The sequence below is a fragment of the Daucus carota genome, chromosome 3, assembly GCF_001625215.2.
Source record: "Daucus carota subsp. sativus chromosome 3, DH1 v3.0, whole genome shotgun sequence".
Lineage (NCBI taxonomy): Eukaryota > Viridiplantae > Streptophyta > Magnoliopsida > Apiales > Apiaceae > Daucus > Daucus carota.
In genome coordinates this window covers 5,662,609-5,676,487 of record NC_030383.2, presented here as the reverse complement: position 1 = coordinate 5,676,487, position 13,879 = coordinate 5,662,609, and the positions used below count along the sequence as shown (strand labels likewise).

At 34.3% G+C, this 13,879-nt stretch overlaps 3 protein-coding genes across 3 annotated transcripts; 2 read left to right on the top strand and 1 right to left on the bottom strand.

Annotated features, from left to right (window-relative positions):
• Window positions 1-1,041: 1,041 nt before the first annotated feature.
• On the top strand, window positions 1,042-6,178 carry LOC108210846 (UNC93-like protein 3). The gene is made up of 10 exons (XM_017382280.2): window positions 1,042-1,395; window positions 2,102-2,265; window positions 2,778-2,841; window positions 2,926-3,039; window positions 3,149-3,193; window positions 3,850-4,100; window positions 4,405-4,495; window positions 4,935-5,047; window positions 5,173-5,296; window positions 5,836-6,178. Exons 1-10 carry the CDS (start codon window positions 1,255-1,257, stop codon window positions 6,025-6,027), a joined length of 1,299 nt encoding a protein of 432 aa, XP_017237769.1. The 5' UTR covers window positions 1,042-1,254; the 3' UTR covers window positions 6,028-6,178.
• A 406-nt stretch (window positions 6,179-6,584) lies between these two features.
• On the top strand, window positions 6,585-7,961 carry LOC108213821 (uncharacterized). The gene is made up of 2 exons (XM_017385607.2): window positions 6,585-7,044; window positions 7,832-7,961. Exon 1 carries the CDS (start codon window positions 6,637-6,639, stop codon window positions 7,036-7,038), a length of 402 nt encoding a protein of 133 aa, XP_017241096.1. The 5' UTR covers window positions 6,585-6,636; the 3' UTR covers window positions 7,039-7,044; window positions 7,832-7,961.
• Window positions 7,962-8,997: 1,036 nt separating this feature from the next.
• On the bottom strand, window positions 8,998-12,656 carry LOC108215406 (short-chain dehydrogenase TIC 32 B, chloroplastic). The gene is made up of 8 exons (XM_017387907.2): window positions 12,342-12,656; window positions 10,504-10,735; window positions 10,317-10,396; window positions 10,073-10,226; window positions 9,847-9,925; window positions 9,664-9,748; window positions 9,503-9,549; window positions 8,998-9,333 (listed from the first exon to the last, which is right to left on the bottom strand). Exons 1-8 carry the CDS (start codon window positions 12,457-12,459, stop codon window positions 9,169-9,171), a joined length of 960 nt encoding a protein of 319 aa, XP_017243396.1. The 5' UTR covers window positions 12,460-12,656; the 3' UTR covers window positions 8,998-9,168.
• Window positions 12,657-13,879: the final 1,223 nt, after the last annotated feature.

The following is a 13,879-nucleotide window of genomic DNA, read 5'->3' as shown; positions in this document are numbered from 1 at the left end:
CATATCGTAGCTTATTTTCTGAGTTTTTTTTCCTATAATTAAGCCCCTCAGATTTTTTTGCCAAACGGTCTTCAAATTAGAGGAAGTGGGCTTCTGAGCTTTTAAGCTCAGAAGTCCCACTCCCAAACACCCACTTAATATATTTATTACTTATAAGTGATAAGTTATTTTTATGTCATATGTGTTTATATAATTTTTCAAATATTTATAATTTAAGTATAAAATTATTAATATGTCAATACGATAAAATAAACGATCTTTTGAAATGATTCTCTGTATATTTATAAAATCCATAATACAAAATTAAAACTAAGTCTAACATCGATAATCTACAAAATTTGTTCGGATTTCAACATCAAGATTTAAATACAATCCACGATTCATGTGATTTTATTATAAATTAATTTTGATCGAATAAAAAAGTTGCATTTTCAAGTCAAAATGATCAAAAAGTACCAACTCCCTGCAAACAGATGATACATACTCGATCTGAGCTGCTGACAACCTTATTTTTACTTCCGTTAAATGTCAGTTTCCCGCAATGTAAGAAAAAAAAAAGCAGAGGCTGTGCAATTGAGATTCAGAGGGGTGTATTGGATTGGGATTTTAAAGCATTTTTTTGCATTCATGAAATCCGAGGGTATTCGATTGGGATTGTTTGAAATCCATTAAAATCTTGAGGTATTCAATTGGGATTTTAAATTATGCTACAAAATCTGGTGGTATTCAATTGGGATTTTAAATTATGCTTTAAAATCCGATGGTATTCAATTGGGATTGTTTAAAATCCATTAAAATCTGATGGTATTCAAATGCTGATGGATTTTTTTTCATTTCATAAAATGATGGATTTTGTGGCATTCTTCAGTGTATTTTAAGTTTTTTGAAATCCCATCAAAATCAATGGGATTTTGAAGCATTGTACCTAAATCTCATCAACTCTACGACATTTTATCAAGAATCCGCACAAAATCAAAATCACATACAATCCATATATTAAAAACAATCCATTAAAATCCCAATCGAATACACCCCCCTCAGTAGTATATTCAAACACACCAAACTGGCTTCAGCCTCTTTTGTTTGTGTCTCTTGTTTCAGATTCTTTCTTTGTCAACTCATTTTGTCTTGTTTTCTTCTCGCCGGCGACTTTCTTTATTTCATCTCTTTGCCCCACTCTTCTCTCGCTCTGTGTGTGTGTGTATATATGTGTGTCTTTGTGATTAAGGTACAGTAGAGTAGAGTAGAGTAATCATGGATGAAGAAGTGGCCTTGATTGCTCAAACAAAAACACCCCTTAGTCATACCAGAGATGTTCATTTTCTCAGCTGGGCTTTCTTGTTCATCTTCTTGGCTTATGGTGCTGTTCAGAATCTTGAGAGTACTATTAACACTGTGAGTTTTACTACTGTTCCTTTCATCAAAATCATTTTTTTCTCTTTAATTATGTTGTGAATTTATGAAGAGGACATTTACCCATTTACTAGATAATTGTTTTTTTTTTTTTGTTTCAATCTCATTTTTTACCTTGTTTTTGTTAGGGCTTGAATAATTGAAATGATCTGAGAAGAAAAGACCCTAAATTACCACATGGAATATGCATTTTGTATATGCTTATGGTGTATCAAAGATGCGTTTTGTACGTACTTATGGGGTAAAATGTGTGTTCTGTACATGCTTATTGTGTATAAGAAGGGGTAAATATGCACATCTTTGGAATGAGTATGTGAAAAAATAGGCATGCCCCAAAATGCTTCAAAAGCGTTTTAGACATGTGTGTTGTCTTTCTGATGATGCACATGTCACGTGGTGAAAGGAGTCGGCTCATTGATTTTTGTACTGCAGGCATTTTTGCTTAAATTTTGGGTAAAAAGGCCAACAGCCTGAGTAATTTCATACACAATTTTATTATATTAAAATGTTAGCCAATGTTCGACAAGTTGCCTGAGCAATGCTATATTTGCTTGTAAAAGTTTCTAGAGAGAGTATATAAATTGTGCTCGGAAGAGAATTGGTTTAGATTCTTGAACACCGTGTTGTGATGTGCTCTCAATACTTTGTTTTTTTGTGGTTTGGCTGATATGATGTGTTTTACTTTTAGGAGAAAAATTTAGGAACTATATCACTTGGAGTTCTGTATACCTCTTTCACAGTGTCTACATTGTTTGCTTCATTTGTGGTTCGGATGCTTGGGTCTAAAAATGCTCTAGTTCTTGGAACTATTGGATATTGGTTATTTATAGCGGCGAATCTGTTTCCAACATGGTAATTTCCTTTCTTTTCTTTTTAAGTCTCACTTCATCTAAAGTATATTAGTTGACTCAACTCTATTATATATACATGTCATATTTGCAACCGAATTTTAGAGAAAATGTTAGTTAGTAATAACTTAGAGAACAAAGAACGTTATGCCTGGCAAAAAAAATAAGCAAAGAAGATTATAATTCCTCAATAGAATACGTTAAATAGGGTGTACACACCTAAAGATATGATACTGTCCAGGAACATAAATCCTATATCATCCTTGAATGGAGAAGCAGGTCAACCCTACCCAAAACTTTAAGAGGCATATTTCGCATCTTGAAAAGGATATATAGTCATCGTGATGCAATGGATGACTTGATTTAGCAGTGACCAGAGAACTTTTATAAATAATTTTTTCTGGTTCTAGATTTCGTAGATCAATTATAATTCTCAATATACCTCTCTTGGTGAGAGCATTTTTTTTACTGCAACTCCAGAAACTTAGTTTAAAGAGTTTTAACTTCTTTGTGCAGGTATACGATGGTGCCAGCTTCTTTATATCTAGGATTTTCTGCTTCAATTATTTGGGTTGGACAGGTGCAATTATTTCCATTAATTTGATTCAAATGTTAATTTAGCATGCCTTAATTACATTTCTAACTACTTCCTGTGTTATATCAGGGTACATATCTTACTTCCACTGCACGTAGTCATGCATATGATCACAACGAGCATGAAGGAACTATAATCGGGCAATTTAACGGGGAGTTTTGGGGGATGTTTGCCAGTCACCAGGTATGACTTGAACCGATTTATGAGGAATCTGACACAATAGCTGGTTTGATTTAATCAATTGTTTTATGTTAAAACCTCCTTATATTTGCTCCTTTGTATCGATTTGCAGTTGGTTGGTAATCTACTCTCTCTTGTCCTGTTGAATAAAGGCGAGGTATATACTAGTCATTTAAAACTGACTTCTACTTTATTTTCCACCCTTTAAATTTTTAATGCACACTTAATAATTATGGAATGCATTGGAGGTTTTTTTTTTTTATATAAATACTTTCTAATTCATTGTCTTATCACATGCGTGTCAATTTAATGGATCCGCTGTAAAAATACCAGGTCAAGGACAATTGGCTATGTATAATTTTTTTTGTCATCTTCCTTATTTTTTTTGCAAAAATTTGATGAGGTAGAACTCTTTGCTAAGGGGTGACTTCTACCAATCATTTTATTAATTTGTGCTAAACCAATGTGATGGGGCTGTAGGAGGTCACCCGTTATTGGATAGTGTTTGTGATTGTATGACACTGAATAAAGTATCTATATTCAATTTTTATCCAGTAAATATACCTGTTTGATTAAACAAACTAAGCCTCCACCCTCTCGTTCCCGTCGTCTTTCAACAACCATATAAAAGCAAACTTTTACTCTATTGTTGATAATGAGTTTTCAACATTATATGTCACTGTGGTAAGCTACTATAGCTACCCTTGTATCCAAATTTTTATGAGATAATTTTTCAGCTGATAAAAAGTTGCTTACAGTATCCCCACCTCAGTGTACACTTTCTGATTCTTTAAATTGGTTTCACTCGTGTAGGATGGAAGTACAAGCGGGACGACACTGCTTTTTGTTGTCTTCCTCAGTAGTATGACCGTAGGTACAATTCTCATGTGTTTCTTACATAAAAGAGATCCAAAGAAAGAGGAAGGACTCCAAGAATCCTCCGTCACTTTTTATTCGTTAATGGTATCCCTATCAAATTCTGTCATCAATCCATTATGTGATCGACGGCTACTTTTGATCATCCCCCTTATAGCATATTCAGGCTTACAACAAGCATTTGTATGGTGAGTATTTTATCAGCTTACTTTTAAAACTTTCTGGAATGTCCTTCCACCTGAAATATTAAAGATTGGTTTGGGAACATGCAATTCATTTCAAATGATGGATTTTAAAATGCATGAATTGAGTTGCATATTAAACTCTCGAATTTGAATGACTTGGAATTGAATCAAATCCAAATCCAGATTCTTTTGGTTACCCAAGCATGTCATTTATTTAAATCCAAAATTTCAAATGAATTTCAAGTTCCCAAACAAGCCAAAAGGGTACTTTATCCGATTTTAATTGATAATGGAATATGCATTTTAGGGCTGAATATACTAGATTTATTGTCGAACCAGTACTGGGAGAGGCTGGTGTTGGTGGTGCGATGGCTGTTTATGGGGCTTTTGATGCAATTGTAAGTACGCAATGCAGAATTGGCAAAATAGTCTTAAATTACTAAATGACTACATCTACTTTAAGCATTCGTTTGTCTTCAACTTCAGGATGAAGTGAATGAATAGATTGATCACCATATTATCTAAACATACCTTTTATGATGAAACAAGGAAATATTGGATCCTCAACCCAGCATCACTGTCATTCTGTTATATACCCCTTAAATAATATGGCAAGGAGATTAGAACATGTTTATACTAGCCTTCTTACAAGGTCATTAGAATCTTATTATTTGGTGTTGAATTGTAACAATTTACCCAACAAGGTGAAATGATATGATTGCCTTTATGTATTTGCTCACTTTATGTTGATAAATTTTATGTTGGATTTACTGTGTTTTTATATTTATATATTTGACATTGTCTAATACTCTCATCTAATCTTGTAACACATGTCAGTGTTCACTGGCTGCTGGTAGACTTACATCAGGTCTCAGTTCTATTACATTAATAGTTTGCGGGGGAGCTTTAACTCAGGCTATTGTACTGCTCTGGCTTCTACTAGGTTACAGGTATGCACTCTTGTGAAATTGAACTGTACTCTGTAAATAATACCTGATTTCCTGGAAAACTTTTTTAAAAGAATTAATCTGTATTATTGATTTACCTGCTTTTTTGTTCTTATGGAATTATTCAGCACGAGTACTGGATTGCTTGGCACTGTCATTCCTCTGATCATAGCAGCCATATGGGGCATTGGTGATGGAATATTTAACACACAGCTTAGTGCATTGATTGCATTGCTCTTCAAGCATGACATGGTATAAATTTTTATCTTTGCTACTGTCATCAGTTTTACTTGGTTAAACTTCCAGACGGGCTTAAATGACATCTTTTATTAGCATACATGTTTGACATACCTTTTCAGTATGGTACTTTAGCATCCCCCATTATCTTGAAATGTCTAGTGCTTTGTTCTTCATTGACATGACCTCTTTTTATCTGCAGCAAATTTTTGTAATGCATTCGAAAACATATTTATTATGACAGTTTAATAATGCTATATATAGTTGCAAAAGTAATTACGAAGGCGTTAAGTGTATAATTGTTTTAATTATAAGTTTGTACTAGCTTACAATATTGTAACCAATAGGAAAGATCTCTTTTTGTTTATTTAAGTATTGTGATTCTATGTTACTTTGAAAGCTTGTTTTATCGGTTTATAATGTAAAATGTTTGAGAGACTTGTGGTGAGATATATTGTGATAAATATTAACGGGGTATTACGGTACATGAATATGAAATACATATACCTGTGAAGAACAAGTATTAATTACTTTGCATTTGTTTTTCCCAACAGGAAGGTTCATTTGCGCAACTCAAGCTTTGGCAGAGTGCTTCAACTGCAGTTGTCTTTTTCGTGAGCCCCTACATTACATTCAACGTGATGTTAGAATTCATGCTTGTTGCTGTATGCATCTCGGTTGCAGGATTTCTTGTTCTTACACTCAAGTTGGAGAAAGCATTTTCCAGTAATACATCAAATAATTGAGTCGGCAAACATTAGTTTGCTTTTTAGAACAGTATCACTCTCGACTCTTGTATTACATGCTGATAATCTGTCTACACCTGAAACAGAGTGCTGGACTGTTGTACAAAACTACCAGTACTGTTTTATCAATGCAAATGCCCTTGTTTTGCTATTTGCTTTTTGTGTATCATATTTCATTCTCTTCTTTTCTTTCGAGTTAGAGTTTTTAATGCTCGACTCTGACCAGTTGTTCGCCTCCATGTCTCTGCTTGAACTTGAACCCGCAGTCTCTTTCGAGGGAAATACAATCAAATATTCAAATTTTAGATGCAAGTTCTTACAGAATCTATACTGCAAATTGATTTTAAAGCACTAAAAATAGCTGACAGTTTGACATACAGTTAATTATATTATTTTTTTGATAAATATACCAAAATTGTATAAACAATTAATCTAAACTTTCTATCTGCACCTCTATTTCTGACCTTATCACGTCCGCATATACAAATCTTTTTTTTTTTTCTTCAAATTTTCACAAAGCAGTTGAGATTAGGTTCAACCAATTATCTACATCTAATTTTGTACTTAAACACTTAAAACAAACAACAGGCAAGCAAGCTCCATAGAAAAATGTCTCGTCTATTTCAACCAGGCTCGATCCTCCAAAGAGTCTCTGCTTCCCCACGGTGGCCTCTAATCCTCTACGCCGCAACGTGGACGACGCTTTTAACAGTGACTGTGGCCGTGGCCTCGTTCTCTCCGGAACTTGCCTTTGTTTCAGTCATTTCTCCTACGACATCTACACGTCATAATTCATTGTCCAGAGGGCCTCATTGCCGTAATGATGAATCTGTACGCGTTCCAATGGACATTCCTACGGAGATTTTTTGCATCCCGGTGGAAATGTTTAGACGATCAAAGATGGACTTGATAGTGCCTCCAGTTTTTGCTGCAGTGATCGTGGCGTGTTCAGCTTATGTTGTGAGAGCTCTTGCTTTATGGGAGGATGACACCATTGTAGAACCCTATTAGCTATTTGTAAGTGTGTTCATATTCATTCTGAGTACATAATCAATTATAGTCACTTTTCTTTGTACCTGATTAGGTGCATCATTTTGTTTTTCATTTTGATAGTTATTTTTCGGGATTATTAAGAATTGAAATTCGAAGTTTCGAGCAAAGCATAGTGCCATCAAAGAAATCTAATATACAACATATTTGGGTGAGCTGACTCATGACTTAACATGACTTTTATGATAAGATGAGAGTTTAAAATATACAAACCCACAATATGACTGTAAAAAATCTCTAAAGAAGATTATTCAGGCAATTGGATTGCAGAATTGAAAGAGAATCGGGAATGAGAATGAGGGGTATGGAAATGGGTATCCCATGATTTGTGAAGGGAATGATTTACCCAATAAATGAGAATGGGATTCTCATTCCATACAATAAATTTGCTAATCCAAACACCAACACATGGATTTGAGATTTTGATTTTCGCTAACTGGACTCATCAATCATGATCCAAACACCCTGCTCTTCACCTGTAATACTGGCTATTTATTGTGCTCTTCACCTGTAATACTCTCAATGGAATGGCTGAATGATGAGAGTGCCCCTCCTCCTTGAATACGCTGCTCTTGGACTATGAACATAAATTGAAAGTGACATTATGGCTTTATTTTTGGTCCCTCAATTGATGAAACCTTCTCATATCAGACACAAACAGTGAAACAGTAGTTATATTGCATATTTCTTGATCGACATTGAGTTAGATCCTTATCCAAACATGGAAATTCATTAATGCTATCTAAATCGACAGGCGATAGCCCACTCCATCAACAATGTGCAACACATGCAGGTGCCTCCCAAGAACTCAATTCTCCATTCATCTCACCGATTTCCACCTCACAAGAAGCGTGATCAGCAGAGGGCCGATACCAACGCCCAGCTTCAATAAGACCTTTCTCGGCACTGTCCCAAGTGCCCAGCCATTTTTTCATGACAGACTTCTGCTGCACATGACCAAAATTTTGTGCCTTGGGTGCATTACTTGGTGCAGGAGTGCTATCGTCAAACTTGCTCTGCTACCTAAGGCGCGAAACTGCCTCTAAGCCTTCGTCACTAGGTTGTGACCTCACTCGCTTGAATTCGTTAATGTGGAACAATTTTTCGAATAGAAAATACCAGAGACCCAGAAACTATTCCCAAATTTTAGTTAGTAATTTTAAATTGGTTTCATTCACATTAATCACTCGTTAAAAATCAGCCTATAACTCATTATCTCAGAACCCTATTGGGAATTCTTTTCGAACATAGTGCTAAAATACGAACTTTGAGTTTTGTTCTTATGCATCCTCCAACTAAATTACATTCTTGCATGATTTTAAACTTGAATACTAGGAATTTACTTTTTGTGTACGAAATCTCAGAAAAGGAAATGGGGACCAAAGCAGACATACCGGACAATTATTTCATTCACTGTTTACAAGAGGCCACACCGCATTCACTTCAATTTCTGGCGAACTCTATTATTCTGGAGTATGAACTGTAGCTCATAGGTGTCCATAATATACATCAATTCCATATTTGTGAGCCGAAAACTTAAGTAGCATCTCATACCCTCTCAAACACCACATACATACCACATGCATGAATCATGAAGGAGCGGCAATTTCGGATAACTGGTCGTGTTTGTGTTGTCGAGCGGGTCGATTTTGGGTCAAGTTAAATTCACTAAAAATTGAATAAAATTGAAAATCTAAAATTTAGGAATGATATTCTAATTTCCGATCATTTCGGGTTGATCAAGTGATTTCCCGGTCACTTTCAAGTTTTATCTTAGTAAATCGGATTGCAAATTCGGGTTGTGTCTGATATTGCCACTCCTGGTATAATCATACTGGTATGATCATTATGATCATAATGATTATTGGGGAAAGAGAGGGAACATAGAGTATACTAGTATAGCGACTTGGCACTTGCCACTAATGGAAACACACAATTCTGATGTACATTACACAAGTTTTACAAGTTCAAATTTTTATCAAAGTACACACCCAAACTACTAATTCAAGCAGAAGCATCACTCAGCAAGTTACTCAAGGACTTAGACACCTTCACATAGTAGTTGTGCATAGATTCATATCTGACACATAATCAAACAGAGTTAACCAGCTTGTTGCTGAAGTCCCAGAGTTTTTTGGCCAACTTCTCATCCGTTGCAAATTTGCTTGGCTGCCACTCGTTACAGTCCTGATAATACTTCCCACTCACACCTTTTAAATTAGGGTGCAGAGCTACGTAACAAGTCGTGGATGCCCCCTGAAATTGAACGTGTATTACTGATTAAACTTTAAAAAAACAGAGGGTAAGAGAACAAGAGAGCGCGAGAAGGAGAGAGGGAAGGAGGGACGCCACATGTAATTTTTATTATTATTGACAAAACAGAAACAAAAATTTATAGCGATGAAATCATTAATAGCAATTATACCTGTGGGACATTCTTCCAGATGAGAGGAGTTACCATCTTAAGAATTTCTGTTAAAAATAAGCGTCAAAATGTAATTAGACATAAATAAATTACGAATATGCATGAAATAGTTAGCAACTTAGTAATAAATTTTGTACTTTGTTAGCTTGTTTTGAACTTACTGAACAGAACGGTTGAGTACTTAAAGAGGTTTGTCATGATCAATCCTGGATGCACCGAGTTCACAGTAATATTTGCTCCCTCCGCCTAAAGTTTCAAACATGTACACAAATATTAAATAAAAATTTACATCATTCCAGAACCATGAACGAGTCAAATAAGTTTTAGTGGTGGGGAAAAATCACCTGTAGACGTCGAGACAGCTCATTAGCATGCAATACATTAGCTAATTTCGATTGTCCATATGCCTTTTTGTCCGAATAACTGGTGAAAGCGGAGTTTAACAAGAAGTGTACCCAAACAATGCAAAATGTCATGTATAGATAACACGCTACACACATGACTACTTGCATATAAGATGAATGAATTATAGAAAAACATCCGACTAATATAAGCTTAATATTTGCATACCTCTTTTCGTCATTGAGCTTTTCGAATAGTATTCCTTCAGAATAAGTATGCTGGTGAGCTATCGAAGATAGATTCACAATCCTTCCTTCGACACCTGTAGATTTTGCTGTCTCCTTCATCTTGTCCAGTAGTAGGTTTGTCAACAAGAAATGCCCTGTAATCCAACCACAATGAACATTAATCTTATTAAATGTTTACACAAAAAATGTAAAAAATAATAATTAGAAATTACTGTACCACTCACCCAGATGGTTTGTTGCAAATTGTATCTCAATCCCATCTTCTGAAAGTTTGTAAGGGCAAAACATAATGCCAGCATTGTTTCTGAAAAAAAAAACATAAGATATATTTACGAGCACTTTTGCAACTTTGACACTGTCGTGTGCAAAATAGAATTAATATGCTGTTTAGAGGAAGAAAAATGTAGGTACATGAGAATGTTGAGCGGAAGGTTAAGAGCCTTGAAGCTATCAGCAAATGCCCTGACGGATTTGATGGAGCATAGGTCAAGTTTAAGAACATCGACGCGAGCATTTTCTTGTTCTTTAAGAATAAGCTGTTTTGCTTCATTTGCAGCCTCTACATTCCTCGTTGCTATTACCACATGAGCTCTCCTCAGTGCCAATACTCTTGCTGTCTCAAACCCAATTCCACTTGCCCCTCCTGTACAGGTATAATTATTATCAGATCATAACAATCAACTAAATTCCATTACATATATTGTGTTGATCCAAAGTAATGCAGTTTTTTTTTGCAAATCATGTAAAGTGCAAATGCTAATATGATGTAGGTCTTGATACAAAACTAATTCCTTAATTAATGCTGGTTTTTTTTTCATTTTTTCCATGTTCATTAGAAACTCTTTATCAACAAAATGAAATGAGGGGGAGAGAGCGAGCTAGGAGAGACTATACTCTCTTCCCCCCATTTCTTCAAAATTTTCTTTTAGGATGTTTTTCTCATTATTTTACATTTCAAAATTTTCTAAAACCCAACTACCTTAACATGTTTTCTCTGATCTATCAATTAAATACTAATGAGAGTATCAGACCCTCATTTTACTCGATTTTCTTACTATTTTATAATAATTTATACATTTTTCTTAAATTCTTGTCGAAACCCAACCTAAAGAATATGATAGGACCGAGGAAGTAAAATATTGTACTATTTTTCCTAATTAATTGATATTTAATGTAAGTGTCAATTTAGACAAAAGTATAAAAGCATACTAACTACTTATATACTATTACAACAAGATATTTGCCACTAATCAATAATTGTCCATACCATTTTATGTGTTTGATCTTGCTTTTTAAATTACAACTTGATTGTAAGTACACATTGCACAATATATATATTTTTACTTATACAACATATTCTTCAATTCTGTAAAGTTAATCAGGACAATTAAAATAGGTTTTTCCAAAGGAATTGCTATTCAGAAACACAAAGTCCAATGTCTATCCTATATCTTATATAATCAAATCCACTCAAACATCCGCCTTCTCCTTTTCTTTAAGAAGGTATGAATTCTCATCATCCCGGAAAAAAAATGAAAGATAAACAATTAGATAAATAAGGTGCTGATTCTATCTTATTCAATATTTTCATCAGTAGTTGTCTAGTTGAGCTTGAAAATACATCCCCTCCGAATCTCCCAACATCCGGGTCAACCAGCCAATCAGGTCACATAAGAAATTAAAGGACCATATATGGTTGGCATCTGTATCAACTTGTGACCACCAACTTTGGTACAATCTAAATCATATTGCTATTTATGTCATGTTGACCCCATATCTATAATAACGAGCAAATTATATTTGAATATTGAAAGAATCCATTCCTACCTGATTAGACCGTGGAATTAAATATCTTTCCTTACTAGTGTATCCGCACAAATTTATAGTATCAGTTTCTTGTGTTGTATGTCCCCGGAAATCAATCACAGATACATACCGCATATGAGCAGCTAATATTCAGATGCAATCTTACTAATACTAGCTAAGAACATATTTGTGTGAAATAACAATGACCTCCTGATCACGTGATATCATTTTACTACCAGCTTAGTCCAAATTTTATTAAAATTAAGATGAATACATAAAAAAGTAATAATGTGCGAATACATAAAAAAAAAGTAACAGTTTCTGTACCTGTACGCGTGGGCATATAAAATATATGGATTCAGTAATCACAATATCGACTAAAAAATTTCTAACACAAAATATTTTACGTGTTTTCACGCTAAAATTGTTCGGGATATGATTACCGGTTATGATGGCAGTGAGATTGGAAGCATCGATTCCGTCAGTGACTTGTTCAGCAGTTGAAGCAGATCCGAAGCCGCTTGCTCCTGCCATTCCTGTCATCAATGAAAATATACCCATGTTCTGCCTTGTTTCTTTTCTATATTATTATGTGTGTTTGTATCTGGCTCTTGAATGAGATATGCAAAAGGAGTATAGAGAGATGGGCAGGAGAGGAGAGACACAGAGATGTTTAGCTTATACTGGTAGCAGAGATAAGAGCTGACATTCATGATATGATGTGTATATATAGACCACCTATTTATTTTTACCGTCAAAGGTAATACAGGCCGGCCCGTGTTTACCTTTTCCTAAATCCAGTATGAATGTACCTATTATTTACGAATTTAAAATTTCTGAAGCATATCTTTGTCTGTCAGATCAAAGACTTTCTTATACGAAACAAATCCATTTTTTCGGTGCTATATTTTAATATTATTTAGTGACATGAAAATTTTAAAAAAAAGGGTTCTTTGGTCATGAAATTATTGAAGAATACATATATAAATAATCAATAAAGTACACATAATAGTATAAAGCATGATTTTCCAATTTTATGTAAAAAAATTATTTACATACAAATAACAATTTTGAAATATTAAAAAAGTAATTTAAAATAAATATGTTAAAAAAGAATGAAAAAAGAAGATAATGATCTGGCGAGTTGTAGGTAATTAAGGAGGAGGCATGAGGGGCGTATGGGAACATTTAATTGACTAAATAAATTCATCCACCAACCTATCAACCGTCTCCTTTCTAAACTTCGGTGGTGTTTGACAACACATAAATAAGTCGACTTCTGAGTTTATAAGTTATAAGCAATTATTTGTACCGTTTGTGTAAAAAGTCAGGAAGCACTTAAAAGAAGTTAGGATTACTAGCTTTTATTTCAGGATTTTTGCTTATTTCCCAAACAGTTTAATCACTTATAAGTCTTAACTTGCTTCTGACTTCTACTCCACTTTTTTATTTTAAGTAAAAAGCACTTATTTTAAGCTCACCCAAACGGCCCCTTCATTCATTCCCCCCTTAAAAATTAAGTGCTTCTCCGGTGTATACGCAGAATACGATACTGCTTCCTTTATTTTACTCCCTTTGAATATACGGTGAAAAGATGCATGCATAATGTACGTATAGTATCAGTACGTGTATCATATTTCATTGTTATTTTCAGTTAAGTAAGGCTGTGTGAGAGTAATTTTATTTGAACATAATCAACTTGAGACAAATTAAATTGTTAGTCACAACCGTTTTTATGTTCATGTGCAGGTGATTAATTTTGTGCAATAAGCATTATGGGCCACGCTTGACCCTTATATCTTCATAAATTAATAATTAAGCAAGCATGCTCGTTTCCTCAAATGTCAATCTGCTAAATAATGGACTATATTGTCTGCGACATTTCACCACTTGTAAATATATTTTAAGTTAAAGAGTGGATGGATTATTTGAGTTTATTTTTAAAATTCGATATGTATCTAAATTGATTGGCCATCTGGAT

Bases quoted from the DNA above. Each gene is read 5' to 3' on its own strand.
- LOC108213821 (XM_017385607.2), top strand. From the start codon at position 6,637: ATGTCTCGTCTATTTCAACCAGGCTCGATCCTCCAAAGAGTCTCTGCT.
- LOC108215406 (XM_017387907.2), bottom strand. From the start codon at position 12,459: ATGGGTATATTTTCATTGATGACAGGAATGGCAGGAGCAAGCGGCTTC. The intron at 10,227-10,316 runs GTGAGTGGTACA...GTTGGATTACAG, and splicing joins ATTTGCAACAAACCATCTGG to GGCATTTCTTGTTGACAAAC. The intron at 9,926-10,072 runs GTATGCAAATAT...CGCTTTCACCAG, and splicing joins AAGCTCAATGACGAAAAGAG to TTATTCGGACAAAAAGGCAT.
- LOC108210846 (XM_017382280.2), top strand. From the start codon at position 1,255: ATGGATGAAGAAGTGGCCTTGATTGCTCAAACAAAAACACCCCTTAGT. The intron at 4,101-4,404 runs GTGAGTATTTTA...TATGCATTTTAG, and splicing joins TTACAACAAGCATTTGTATG to GGCTGAATATACTAGATTTA. The intron at 4,496-4,934 runs GTAAGTACGCAA...AACACATGTCAG, and splicing joins ATGGGGCTTTTGATGCAATT to TGTTCACTGGCTGCTGGTAG.